General features: G+C 34.2%; 2 protein-coding genes and 1 long non-coding RNA gene across 4 annotated transcripts in view; 1 reads left to right on the top strand and 2 right to left on the bottom strand.

Moving 5' to 3' along the window:
• Positions 1-277: 277 nt before the first annotated feature.
• On the bottom strand, positions 278-3527 carry Nup107 (nuclear pore complex protein Nup107). 2 transcript variants are annotated; one of them, XM_017626401.1, is made up of 4 exons: positions 2808-3527; positions 2535-2619; positions 805-2481; positions 278-746 (listed from the first exon to the last, which is right to left on the bottom strand). In XM_017626401.1, the coding sequence occupies exons 1-4, from the start codon at positions 3327-3329 to the stop codon at positions 382-384; spliced, it is 2649 nt and encodes an 882-aa protein (XP_017481890.1). In that variant the 5' UTR covers positions 3330-3527; the 3' UTR covers positions 278-381. The 2 variants fall into 2 exon arrangements, with proteins under 2 accessions (XP_017481890.1, XP_017481891.1); XM_017626402.1 differs by lacking the exon at positions 2535-2619 and having other exon boundaries at positions 2723-3521.
• A 3193-nt stretch (positions 3528-6720) lies between these two features.
• On the top strand, positions 6721-7798 carry LOC108370947 (uncharacterized). The gene is made up of 2 exons (XR_001848695.1): positions 6721-7299; positions 7331-7798. It is a non-coding gene; the product is annotated as an uncharacterized LOC108370947 (long non-coding RNA).
• Positions 7799-10343: 2545 nt separating this feature from the next.
• LOC108370945 (uncharacterized) overlaps positions 10344-12066 on the bottom strand; it is a 6600-nt gene continuing 4877 nt past the window's right edge. Inside the window, exons 3-4 of the mRNA XM_017626399.1 lie at positions 11424-11465; positions 10344-11352 (exon numbers count right to left, since the gene is read on the bottom strand). Coding sequence (XP_017481888.1) covers positions 11311-11352; positions 11424-11465 — 84 coding nt within the window. The 3' untranslated portion in view covers positions 10344-11310. The remainder of the gene's footprint in view (positions 11353-11423; positions 11466-12066) is intronic.

Here is a 12066-nt window from a genome sequence, read left to right as displayed (position 1 = left end):
TTTAGCCGGGTCAAAGCTCCATCATTTATTAATTTCCAGCTTAATCTTTACTTAAACCAATGTGGGTTATCTGCTTATATTTTATAAGTTTACAATAGAGAACAATAAGATAACCAGGCAGGTTCCGCAATTCACTTCCGAGTGAATTTCAACCCCTGCCAATTTGAATTCAATGCGAAGTTTACTGAAATTCACTTGGAAGTGAATTGCAGAACCTGTTTGAACATAACAACCAGGCGAGTGTGAACAACCTCAATAATTTTTAACAGTAACCAAATTGGTGTGAGTACCAACAACTATTTCAACACTTCAGGGTATTACAAATATTTCTTTTTATTACGAATTCAATTCATGTTCATTTACTATTTGATTTTTACAAAATTAAAGTGTGGTCGTGTATCCCCAAGGATCTAATTTTTTGTTTAGCAGCTCCAGCGATGATTCAGCCAATTTCGAAAGTAATTCCGCCAGCTTATGTTTTGTGTACACTTTGTAAAGTTCCCGAGTTTCAGAAGCAATCTCGTCGGAGAGTTTTACACAGCCTTGGTAATCGCCTGCCACGTGTAGAACTTTATGCAATAGCAGCACCACTTCGGGCAAACAAATACTTCGCAATTTCTCTAATTGTATTTGACGATTTTCCCAATCCAAGGCAGTTATGTTTACAGGATCTTTTGGTGTGTCCGGATCGATTAGCCATCCCTTTTCAGGAAACAGTAAAATATTAAAAAGCGCATCTCGTGTTACTAAAAAATAAAATAAAAGGTGTTCAATTGCTGTGAAATGTAATATTTAGGAGTTTACATTTAGTTTGTTCTTCCAAATTAGCTTCCCAACGCTTCAGTTCAGCCCGATAGACTTGTTCTTTGTGTTCTGAGGCAATGCGTTCTGTAAAGTTGGCACCTGCTGTTACCAGTTGCGGTTCTTTTGGACGGTTATGGAGTAGACGAGACCAATCGTTAAAACTGTCTATGGCTGCCAAGTATACTTTGTAACTGAGATACTCCTTAATGCTACACTCTTCGCGGCAAGGAAAGTTGTCCTTTGAACCAAAGATGTTAATTATTTGTGAGAGTGAGTCAGCTGGCACCATATCGTAAACGGCACGCACACACTCTGATTTGTTCTCGCCAAGGAAGGTACGTATCATTGCGTTGGCTTGCCACAGCAAATCTCCACGTTGCGTAGGCAAAAAAGTTAGCCATTCCAATGCACTTATTTTACGCTGATCGAAATTTGAAATCTCGCCGACTTGCAGTTGTTTGCGCGATGTAACAGCTTCGTCAGCGTCTCCAGGCATGCGCTGTCGAATGGTCTCCACGGTGTGGCGTGTGATATTTTCTACGTCCAAACCAGCATTAATGGCTTCAGTGAGTGCTGCGGAGCGGGTCGTTGTCTCTGTAACTCGTTCGAGGAATTTGGAGTATAACAGAATTTGCATTTTTCCAGGCAATGCAGCTGTGTAGAAAGCAATTAATTGCGCATCGCCCATTTCGATCAATGCTTCTACGTAGGCTGCGACTATGCGATCTGCCGTCTCCTCCTTATCAACACGACCTATTTGGCGCATGAAGAGTACAATATGCGTAAGGAAGCGTAGAAGATGAGAAGAAAGGGGTTCAATGTTATCGATCACGTTATTGGCACCTTCCACCCACCGTCGCATATGTTGCAATAGCTCACCAACGTTGTCCAATATCAAGTACTTTTGTATGGTGCCAACTTTACTGCATGCATAGTCGCGAACGGACGCATCATTGCTAACTGAGAGTTCTTCGAAAATCTGTTCAAGTGACATTTTTGCATTCCAATAACCGTCTGGCAGCTGTTGGTATGCCTTGATGCAGCACGCACGTATTTCACACTCGACGCGTATATCAATCTGCACTTTCAGATACGCCCACAGAAGATCCTCCCATGACCCTTTTAAGAGTGCTTTTAATGAGTCTAGATGGCCACAGAAAGCTCCAGCTATGGCTCGTGTATATTCGTCAAACTTTTTAGAATCAGCCATCAACCAGGCGCATTTTTTCCATATATCACGCCGTGGGTTACCTTCAATTGGCATTTTTTCTCTAGCATTTGGATTTGAGTAATAGTTTGGGTCCTCATGTAGCCGCCAGCCCTCAAGAATAGCAGCGCGCCAAGTTTGTCCGCTGTGTTTGCAAAGCGCCATAGCTTCGTCAATGTGACCTTGACGGATTTCTGTGAAAATACAGCGTGATAAACGTAGATTATCTTCCTCATCTAACGAATGAAGCGGACGACGTTCGCGAACTGGTGCATCTGGATCAAGCGATTTAACGATTTCCACGCCAGTTCCGAAGGCAACATCGCGACGGTTTTGCAGTTGGAATAGCGTGTTTTCCCAACCAACTGCCCGATTTGCGATATGTCCGACTTGCGACTGAGAATCGTTTTGCTCGTAACATGCTTCAAGCCAATCAACCATGAGCTGATATTCACGCAACGTCGAATTGCCTGAGGGAGACGATGAAGTTTAACTAATATTTAAACATTGAAAAAATACTTACATGCATACAATTGGGCAACAACTTCCTTCTCCGAACCACCCAAAGGAGGCATCTCACAATCCATGCCACCGCCCTCTGCCTGTACCATTATACGATCCTTGTATAGCGCATATAGCAATTTCCAAGTTTTNTAGGGAGACGATGAAGATGAAGTTTAACTAATATTTAAACATTGAAAAAATACTTACATGCATACAATTGGGCAACAACTTCCTTCTCCGAACCACCCAAAGGAGGCATCTCACAATCCATGCCACCGCCCTCTGCCTGTACCATTATACGATCCTTGTATAGCGCATATAGCAATTTCCAAGTTTTCATTTCCTGATGCAGCCACACTGCATTGTCTTCTTGGCGTTTGTCAGTGTTGGCCACTTGACGTTGGTCTCTTTGTAGCTCATCGGCGACACCAGCACATGTCTGTATCAGATCCTGTATGGTATCAAAAACCTCTGAGTCATTTGTGCGACTTTGTAATACTTCCAAGAACTGTGGAAATAGCAAATCCGTTTTTCCTTTGAGCGAATACGTCTGCTGACCATCGTCTAATACCGAGCGCTCACTGGCAGTCATACCGTCGCCAACAGTCAGATTGAAATGATCAAAAAATGCACTAGAATTATTGTGGGACAATTGTCGCTGCGATTGGTCCAGAATGCGGGATAAATCGTTCGGCAACAAGGTAATGGAGAGGTCGTTGCGACTTGTATTTTGTTGAGACCGCATTGCCTTTGGCGTTTGAGTTTTGATTTGGATCAGGCCGCGTTTTGAGGTAGCGAACGGACTTTGTGACATTTTCAAGCAAATATTCCAAAATTGCAATTTGTTTCGACTTTTCACTTAAAACGGTTGCACAGCAAATTGTAGTAAATACCGGCGGACAAATTACAGAATTTATATATTTCTTCTTCTTGTCACAATTGGCGGGCGCAGTAGAGAAAAACCAAAGAAGCCAAGAACAGGGCCGCACTGTTGCCAACTTCGTGCTTTTCGCTCTAAATTTAGTGTTTTTCTGTATTCAAAAGGGGCAAATGTTTGAGTTTGGTGCTTCTTTTTTAGTTTGAAAACATCAAAACTGTAAAGCTGCAATTATTCAAGAACGTAAACCTACCGGTACGTAAGCCCGAGTCAGCTGACACGATCTGTCTTACCAGAACGCCATGTAAATGAAAACTCAACACCACAAAATTTTTCTGTAGTTGTAGCCCGTAGCGCAGAAATCTGCGGAATTTAGATTTTTCCGTGTCAGCTGATTTCTTCCTTCTATAGATGGTTGCCACTTCGTCAGTTTCGCAGGTGGTAAATAAGTTATAAGTTCCTATTCAAAACACGTTCAAAATAATTGAAATTTACTATTGAAAAAGGTTTTTTGTTGAAAACTACGTAGTTTATATTAAGCTACGATCAATTATAGCACGAAAAATTGTAGTTGAAAAGGTAAGTTTATGAAAAGGCATTGCTGAGTGGCAGCACTGCAGTAAGCAACACTGAGGGCTCCAATAATCGACAAAATTCTGCGTATAAAGACTGCGTTTAAGTATACGTTCTGCGTTCTTGACTAATTTCAGCTTCTTCTATCTAAAAAAAAAACGAAGCTTATTACATAACAATCGCAACTTTAAGAAATGGAAACCAAATCATTGCACAATGACAATCGTAAGTACGTTTGCCAACAAATTTTTGACACAAAAAGATTTTTCCCACTATGCGCTCAAATAAGGCACATTAAAAAATTTCGTTATGTTCCAGGTGTCAAGCAGTCGGATAGAAAAGTTCTTTATGTTCCTTTAGTTCACGCGATCATAAGAGACTGCAGTGTAGATTTAAACAACCATTTTTGGGTTTTGCTTTCGTTTGACAGGCGTTGTAGAAAGATTGCAAAACGAAGAAAAATTTAACATATAAACAGTCAGGAAAAAATTTATAAGTTTTTCTTGAATCTAAGAAAAACGCCCACGCTGGACGCAGCTGCAAATATTTTGAAGCTCTGAACGTAAAGAGCTCTAAATGTATTGTTAGACTGTGTTTATACACGGAAACTTTTGTCGACGCGATTTTTCACATTCCCTTTTGGTGTTGCTCGTTTCTCTAAAAATTTTTTACGAAAAAAGGAAGTAAATAGTTTTGATATAATTAATTTATTTAATTGCAATGATTTGAACTTAACTCGGCTGAAAAAAATTGTAATCGCAATCGGAATGCAATTGCAACCAAGAGTCGATTTAAGAAACCCGACATCTAGTACGATAAAGAAATTGAAATGTATGTTAAAGAAAGTCAGAACAACAAGAAATATACATGTATGTATGTCCTTTTTCCATCTGAAAGAATTTTAAAATTTCTATAAAAATATATTATTTTTGAAATGCAACCGTAAACACCAGCTGGCAGAGAAACTTGCGAATTCCTGGAAATTTGCGTTCGTGCAGAAATTTGCAAGTTTCTCAGCATGAGAGAGAATTTGAGCGAACTTTTCCTTACTCTCTGATATTTTGATAATTCTTGCTATAACCTATTTACACACGGCGACTTTTTTGTATGCAATTTTGGTTGTCAGCTGTGAACCGCTACTTCAATTTACACAGACGAACGAGAGCTCAAAGCGTGTTGCCCGAGCACAGTGCCCCTCGTCACGCTGTCTTGAATACCTGACGGATTTGACAAAATCTTTTCGCTGAATATTACCAAATTACCATGACCCAACTACACAATATCTGACAAGATAAAGTAAAAGAAAAAAGTAATTTTCTGGCTGACGTTTGTAATTTCAGCGTCATGTTATGTTCTTTGAAATGAACCAATAGTAAACAAAGAATATGAAGACCAAGCATAAAGAAAAAACCAATTCATTATTTTTGTACGTGTTTTTACAACCAATTACTACGCACCTCATTTTAATTACATTTGAACAAAAAATTTATTAAAAATCGCTTAAAAATTACTAAAATGAACCAGCACCAAAATACACATAAAGAAAAGGGATGTAAAAAATTAAACAGAAATAGCAAACTTCAAAATTACGAACTTCACACACTTTTTTCTCAAATGCTGTTGCAAAAGGCTGCTTCTCAACCGGTCACATCTGTTCTAATTGGTTCATGCCAAATTACAGTACAATTAACTTTATTGTACAACAAACACTTTATAATACTCGTCAAAGCAATTACAACGCGTTAAAAAACTTGCTAACACAATTGATCTCTGTTTCACAATTGACTTTTTGTACGCTATAGCAGCGTTCGAAAAGAGCAAAATAAGAACAAAACTCTCGTGAACGTTCTCAAGAAGAACATAATGATAAGGAAACTTTCGGTAACGTTTCCAATGAGAAAGATATGACAACGAAAGTATCGGTAACGATTTAACGGAGAATAAAATAAGAACAAAAGTCTGGGAATAGATCTGCTAGAAATCAGAACGAGAACAAATGCGTTGAGAACTTAATGTTGGGAATGAGAGCAGCGTCTACGTATTGGGAGGAAAACCCGTTTCTGTGAGAACTGAGATTGTTAACTCTAAGCCAGAGGAAAGCTGGATCATTGCACTTTCCAGATGGTTTATCATTAGGGTGAACTGTCCATTTATAGAACAATTTTTAATTTTCTTTGGAAGCAAAGTTCGTGTCTTAAGTCTTTCGTTTTCTTTATTTGCATTATTGTCTCTAAGTTCTTTTTTTTTTGATTAATTTTAATATTCAAACATTTCAAACTAATGCAACGCTATGAGTTCAGAGAAGATTTTCCCCCGTTTCGTTCTGTTAGGAAGTTTTTAAGACTTTAGTCCCCAAATTGTTCTTTGAGAGAAAGTTCCTTCAAAGTTTTGTAAAAATTTTGTTCCGTTTGGCATCGTTCCACAGAGTTTGGTTCTCATATAATTCCCGTTGAAAACGTTCTCGACAGTTTGGTTTTTATTTTCGTTTTTGAGAAAACACTACCTGAGGCACTTGAGTGCCTGTGCGGTAGAAAAGGCCTTGATGACTGTAGTGAATTCCTATGGAAACATTTAAGAAACCAGCGCACCACTTAAAAATATTGCGTTTTGAGAGCTGGTTTCAGATTTTCTGCATCAACGATAGGCACAGCGGTGAATTTTGTGACTGAGGAGCGGGAATAGGGCTGTTGTGAATACTACATACTTATCATTGTTTTTTCTACCTTTTAAATAAAAGTTAGACCAGACATTTTTCAAAGCAATTAATGTTTAATTTCTCAAAATTTACTATCAATTACAAAGTTTCATCCTTATAACATACCTTACTAAGTATTCGTTTTACACTTTATTTGCATCTATGATTAAATTTACGGTTGCATTTATGCTTATATTTTTATTGAATAGTTTATGCTTATTTCCATACAAACCTATCATACTGTTTATGCATATATGTAATTGTAAGTGGTTGAGAATAAGTGATTTTTTTTTTTAAATCTTTTTGCGTATTTTTTGTTTTTTTACGAACTAATGCGTGCTTTTTTAAGTGTGTATGTTGTAGTGTTTTTTGAATACTTTAATTGCTTTTTGGGGCAAGAAATCACTCCAATAGAAAGTTTAAGGGTTCGGAAGGGAAAACAAAACACTTTCATTTTTTTTTAAAAGTAACTGCTAGATGAGTATCTTCGTATTTTCGACTTATAAGTACTTAGTAAAATTACGAGAGATTACATATCGCTACCTAAAGGTGAAAAGGTGCCCAGTCCACGTTTTTTCCAAAATTTAGTCTTTGATGTAGAGCGACGGAAAAGGCCGAAACTACAGCGATTTTTTGTCTGTCTCGAGAAATTTAAAAAAAAAAAAATGAGCTTTGCATCTTTTCACGTTTAGGCAACGATATGTACTTTGATCTTGAAGTTTTTTGTTTTTCGTTCATATTTTAATTAATTCATTTGGCTTGGATTACATTAAAGTTACTTTGAATAGTGGTGGCTGACAAGCTTTCAATAGCTAAATATGTGTGTTTGAGATTTATATACTTTTATATTTAGTTTTAAAACCAAAGTTGCTTATTAGAAATAGTTTGCTTAGTGCAGCTTGTAATATACATATATGTATTTGATTTGATGTGGCAAAGTTTTTTGAGTAGACGAAAGCCTTAATTTGAGCAAAATATTTAATTAGGGGTATTCCCTTAAACGGCATAAAACCGCGAAAACCTTAAAAGTCTTACAACCGTTGGCGAAAATTTTCCACGAAATAAATATTTGAGTTCGGAGTTTTCCAGTCTTACGTCTTTAAGAGAATTCCCCAATCGTTTTGAAGAAAAAAAAAAACGGCAATGCGATTTCGTTGCTATGTGTAATAGAGGTTTTAATCATTTTTTGTTTAGCATATAAATAATTTATAAGCAAATGACAAAAATTATTCGATCGTAGCTTTTTAGTACACATTGTCGCATTATATATACTATATACATAAACTGACATCGCATATCTTATCATGATAAAAGTGTCATTGAGATAACTTACTAGTTGTTTCACTAGATTTTTTATAGCTTTATAATTTTACACTTACGCTTTACAATACACAGTATGTAGCTGTACAATGTAAACATTTTTTTTAATTTTATTTTTTTGAAATTATAATTTTCATTATGACATTACTATTTAACTTATTAGATAGGTATGCTCGGAGTCTTGCAAAGGCCTTGCAAAGCTGTCCCATAGGAAACCGGTTTTTAACGTGCAATCCGTGCACCGTGCAAGGGCATTGCAAGACTTCGAGAATACCCCTATTGGGTTTTATGTGTTTTTAGAATTCATACAAATATGTGTGTATATATGTATTGCTATATGAGTTTATGTGTGTGTGAAGTGAAGCTTATATAAATCAATATAGTTTTGTATTTCAATATAGAGTCCTAACCGCTAAAAAAAATCTCTCTTTTTTATGTAAAAAGGTTACTGGAACATTTTTTTGTGGATCAAATTTTATATGTATGCGGTTATACGATTGGTTTGGATTATATCCTCATTTTCACATTCATACTTAACGTATATCCTGACAAGCCAGCTTCGGTCAAGTGCCGATTTTTTCCCTACGCATATATAAATTGATAAAAGGCTTGCATGTTAATTTATTCAATCTTGAGTACAGGTGCTATTAATTAAAAATTGTAAAACATTTTTCAGAACTCTATCCGAAGATTACTAAACATGTTAGATTTTCCAAAAATTATGTGAGCCCAAAAATGGAAAGTTAGAAAACTCGAAAATATTTTTATAAAAATTTTAGCAAACTGCATACATTAAAGAAAATCGTTGATGAGACATTTTTTTTCTTCATTTATTAAGCAAACATTTTATCTTTCAAACTACGAAGCAATGCTTTTTAAAACACCCTTTATAGCACACTATTCAAACCCACGATGTAGAGAACAAAGGTGGCGCCGTCAGTGGCACCGCTACTCAAGTAAAATTAAACGCCACCTCAGAAACACGGTTGCCAGACTTGGTACTTTGGTACAAGAAGGCGTATATTTTTTCATCGATGGTACTTTGGTATAGGGTTCCATAAAATGGTACCATTTTAATCTAATCAATAATTTGTAGTTTTATTTTATTTCATGACTGCTTTAAACTAAATCTTTTAAACGTACAATATGTATGTATATAATTCAAAATTTCATTTTGTGTGACGAAGTTTGATTGATTGCGTTTTCCCACGAATCAAAAATTTTTAATAAGATCTCTTAATTAGTAAAGTTCCAACATCTTTAGTAAAAATTGATTTCATAAATATGTAATGTAATTATTTATTTTGCGTTGTAACGGTGGTGTTGCAAATTTTTGTCTTTGGATTTTAGTTCCATTCTCAATATTAATAGCAAATTTCGAAATGATAATATTTCTGTTTTTTCCCGTATCACCAACCGATATCAACTTGAAGTTGTTTTTTTTATTTTTATACCTATATGTATATTTACTTTTATAAAAAATAAACTGAAAATTTATTATTAGTTTCAAGCAAATAAAATGATATGTACGCAAACATTGTACAGTTTTTGAGTAAAATAGTAAAAATGTTACATTTTAATCGAAATCGGCTTTGTTTTTTTTTACTTGAGCAACGTCATCGCCACCAGCACGGCGCAATCTAATTTCAAACCTCTGTTTTAATTTTAAACATCCTCTCCGGAAAACTCACATATGGCAACACTCCGGAAATGCATCGTTCCGCCCGCCATCAAATGTCAGTTCTTGCGGAAAAAAGTTCGCATCAGCTCCATCGAAAAGAACGTTAGCATTAGCATCTTAAATTTTAATGCATAAATAAAGCATCTAATTCGAGTCTATAAAAATTTGGTAAAATGTCGAAAGGAAACTTAGAACAAAAAAATAAATTAATTTCACAAAACTCTGAATAGCGCTTTAGATGCTTGGTAGCACCATAAATTATTTCAGACTTCGAACCTATGTTTGTATTTAAAAAAAAAAAACAGCATCAATTTATATAAAAGTTATTTACTTCACACGCGTACATAATCATTTTTATATGTACTTGTATACCCTTTATACATACGTACATGCATCGTGTTATACACACATACATAAATACTTCATTTGGCAGTGAACCTGAGCTTTCTCTTTTAATTCGGTGATCAACTCTAATTTACAAAATCGCGTTCACCCATACAGACATTCAAATGATTTACAATGACTAATTATTCAGTAATTCAAATCAATATACTACATATAATAGATTACACAAACTTGCTTAGCAATAACATAAAAAAGCGTTTTCCAAAGTAATTGTCTGATAATTCTACGAAATGATTTCATCAAAGCTGGACAATTTGTCTCCAAAGATTATGATTTATTTTTTTTTTTTGATTAAAAGCACACTTTTGGAAAATTGCTAGTATGCTCATCGGGAAAATAACGCTATTTTTTACTGGGCTTTAATGCCTCTTTCTTTGTCATTAAAGTGTTAGGGTTTGACTTAAAAATTTTCACGCTTAAAAAAGAAACCAAAAATGTAAGTTACTTTGTTATTTCTCAAAGCTGAGTGCTTGTAATCTAGTCTGTTATTTTAATCTTGCAAATAAATTGCGTACATACAAGTGTATTTTAAGCATTAAATGTAAATATGTATGAAGTTTGTGAGATGACTTTTTTGATGAATACAATTAAGATTTTTTTTTTTTTGTTTTACTTCAGAAGCCTATTTCTACCACCATACTGTATAAATACAGTGATATACAATAATCAACGTCAGCTTTGCCTCACATACAAATTAAAGTTATTTATTTGATTCTTTATTTTTATTTTATTTTTCGCGAATTTCTTTTGGTTTGAGATTTCTTCTTGTTCTGTGTTGTCATGCTTTTACTTTGCCTTAATTTTAATGCGACTATAATTTCTGTAATCTAGTATTAGACTTAGCTTGTATGAATATTTTTTGGTTATACTACACTTTTGTTTTTTTATTTTTACTTTGTTTCGTGTTTACTATGTAACCGATTAAAATCTAATGTGTTATTTATATTCTGCGACTTGATACAAAAGTTTTTTTATTTAAATTATCGTTTGTGCTTAGTAATAAATAAGGTTAAATACAATTAAAGTAAATTAACTAAATTGATTTTCTGATAAAGAAAATAAAATCAAATAAGATCAATAAATTTAAAAAATATTATATACTTGTAGAGAGCTAAACGCTAATATCAACTGAATTATGTTTTAGTTTTTTTTTTGTTTTAACTAAATTTATAATTTATATATTCGTTTTTTGCGTGGAATTACACATAAAAAACTAAAGTAACAAACGCGCCAGCGCAGCTAATTTACAGCGTCTTTGCACGATCAAGTAAATCACTTATGAATTTCTGGAAAAGAATAAAACAAACGTCAATACAATATTAAAGCTTCAAATATTTGTTTACAATAAATAGCTTACCGATATGTCCGACTGTGGGCGTTTGCAGACCGAAAGGAGCCGCTAAAAGAGAAAAAAATATTTAAAAATTAAGGGACTTGCAGGGTGTTGTAATGAGTCGTATTGTCATAATATCGTAAATTTTGTAACGAACAAATTTATGGCAATACAATAATATTTTTAAAAATATTGAAAGTGGTTACAGAACTACAAAAAATTAACCATAAATGAGTGAACTAAGTGAATCCAATAAACTAAAACCAAATTAAATAAGTGAAAAAATATATTTTTAATTGCATATTTTACTTATTTATGGCGCATATTTTTGAATTTTTAGTGCATGAGATTCCGAGCCGTAATCATTACAAATGAATTTTAATATGCATTTTAAGTAGCAATATGATTTTTATACATTAATAAGTAGCTTTACAGGGCAATTCTGGCAAATGTCTTTCAACTCGTCACAGTTTTTCGAAAGATAAAAGATAAATTAAATTAGAAAAAGAAAAGAATTAAATAAAAAAAGAAAATAACACTTAAAAATTAAATTAAATAAAAAAATTATAATTTTTAGAACTAATTCTAAAAAAACAAAAATTGAAAAAGACAAAAATAAGATTAAATAAAGAAATATAATAAGATCCTAAAAATTAAATGAAATAAA

The sequence above is a fragment of the Rhagoletis zephyria genome, unplaced genomic scaffold (genome assembly GCF_001687245.7).
Source record: "Rhagoletis zephyria isolate East Lansing unplaced genomic scaffold, Rhagoletis_zephyria_1.1 Rzeph_scaffold_04588, whole genome shotgun sequence".
Classification (NCBI taxonomy): domain Eukaryota; kingdom Metazoa; phylum Arthropoda; class Insecta; order Diptera; family Tephritidae; genus Rhagoletis; species Rhagoletis zephyria.
The sequence above is the reverse complement of the archived record's forward strand: the minus strand, read 5'-3'. Positions and strand labels throughout refer to the sequence as shown.

Excerpts from the sequence above, each read along its gene's own strand:
- Nup107 (XM_017626401.1), bottom strand. The coding sequence starts at position 3,329 with ATGTCACAAAGTCCGTTCGCTACCTCAAAACGCGGCCTGATCCAAATC. Across the intron at positions 2,482-2,534 it reads TGTTGCCCAATTGTATGCAT|GCAATTCGACGTTGCGTGAA; the intron begins GTAAGTATTTTT and ends CGTCTCCCTCAG. Across the intron at positions 747-804 it reads TTTGGAAGAACAAACTAAAT|TAACACGAGATGCGCTTTTT; the intron begins GTAAACTCCTAA and ends TTTATTTTTTAG.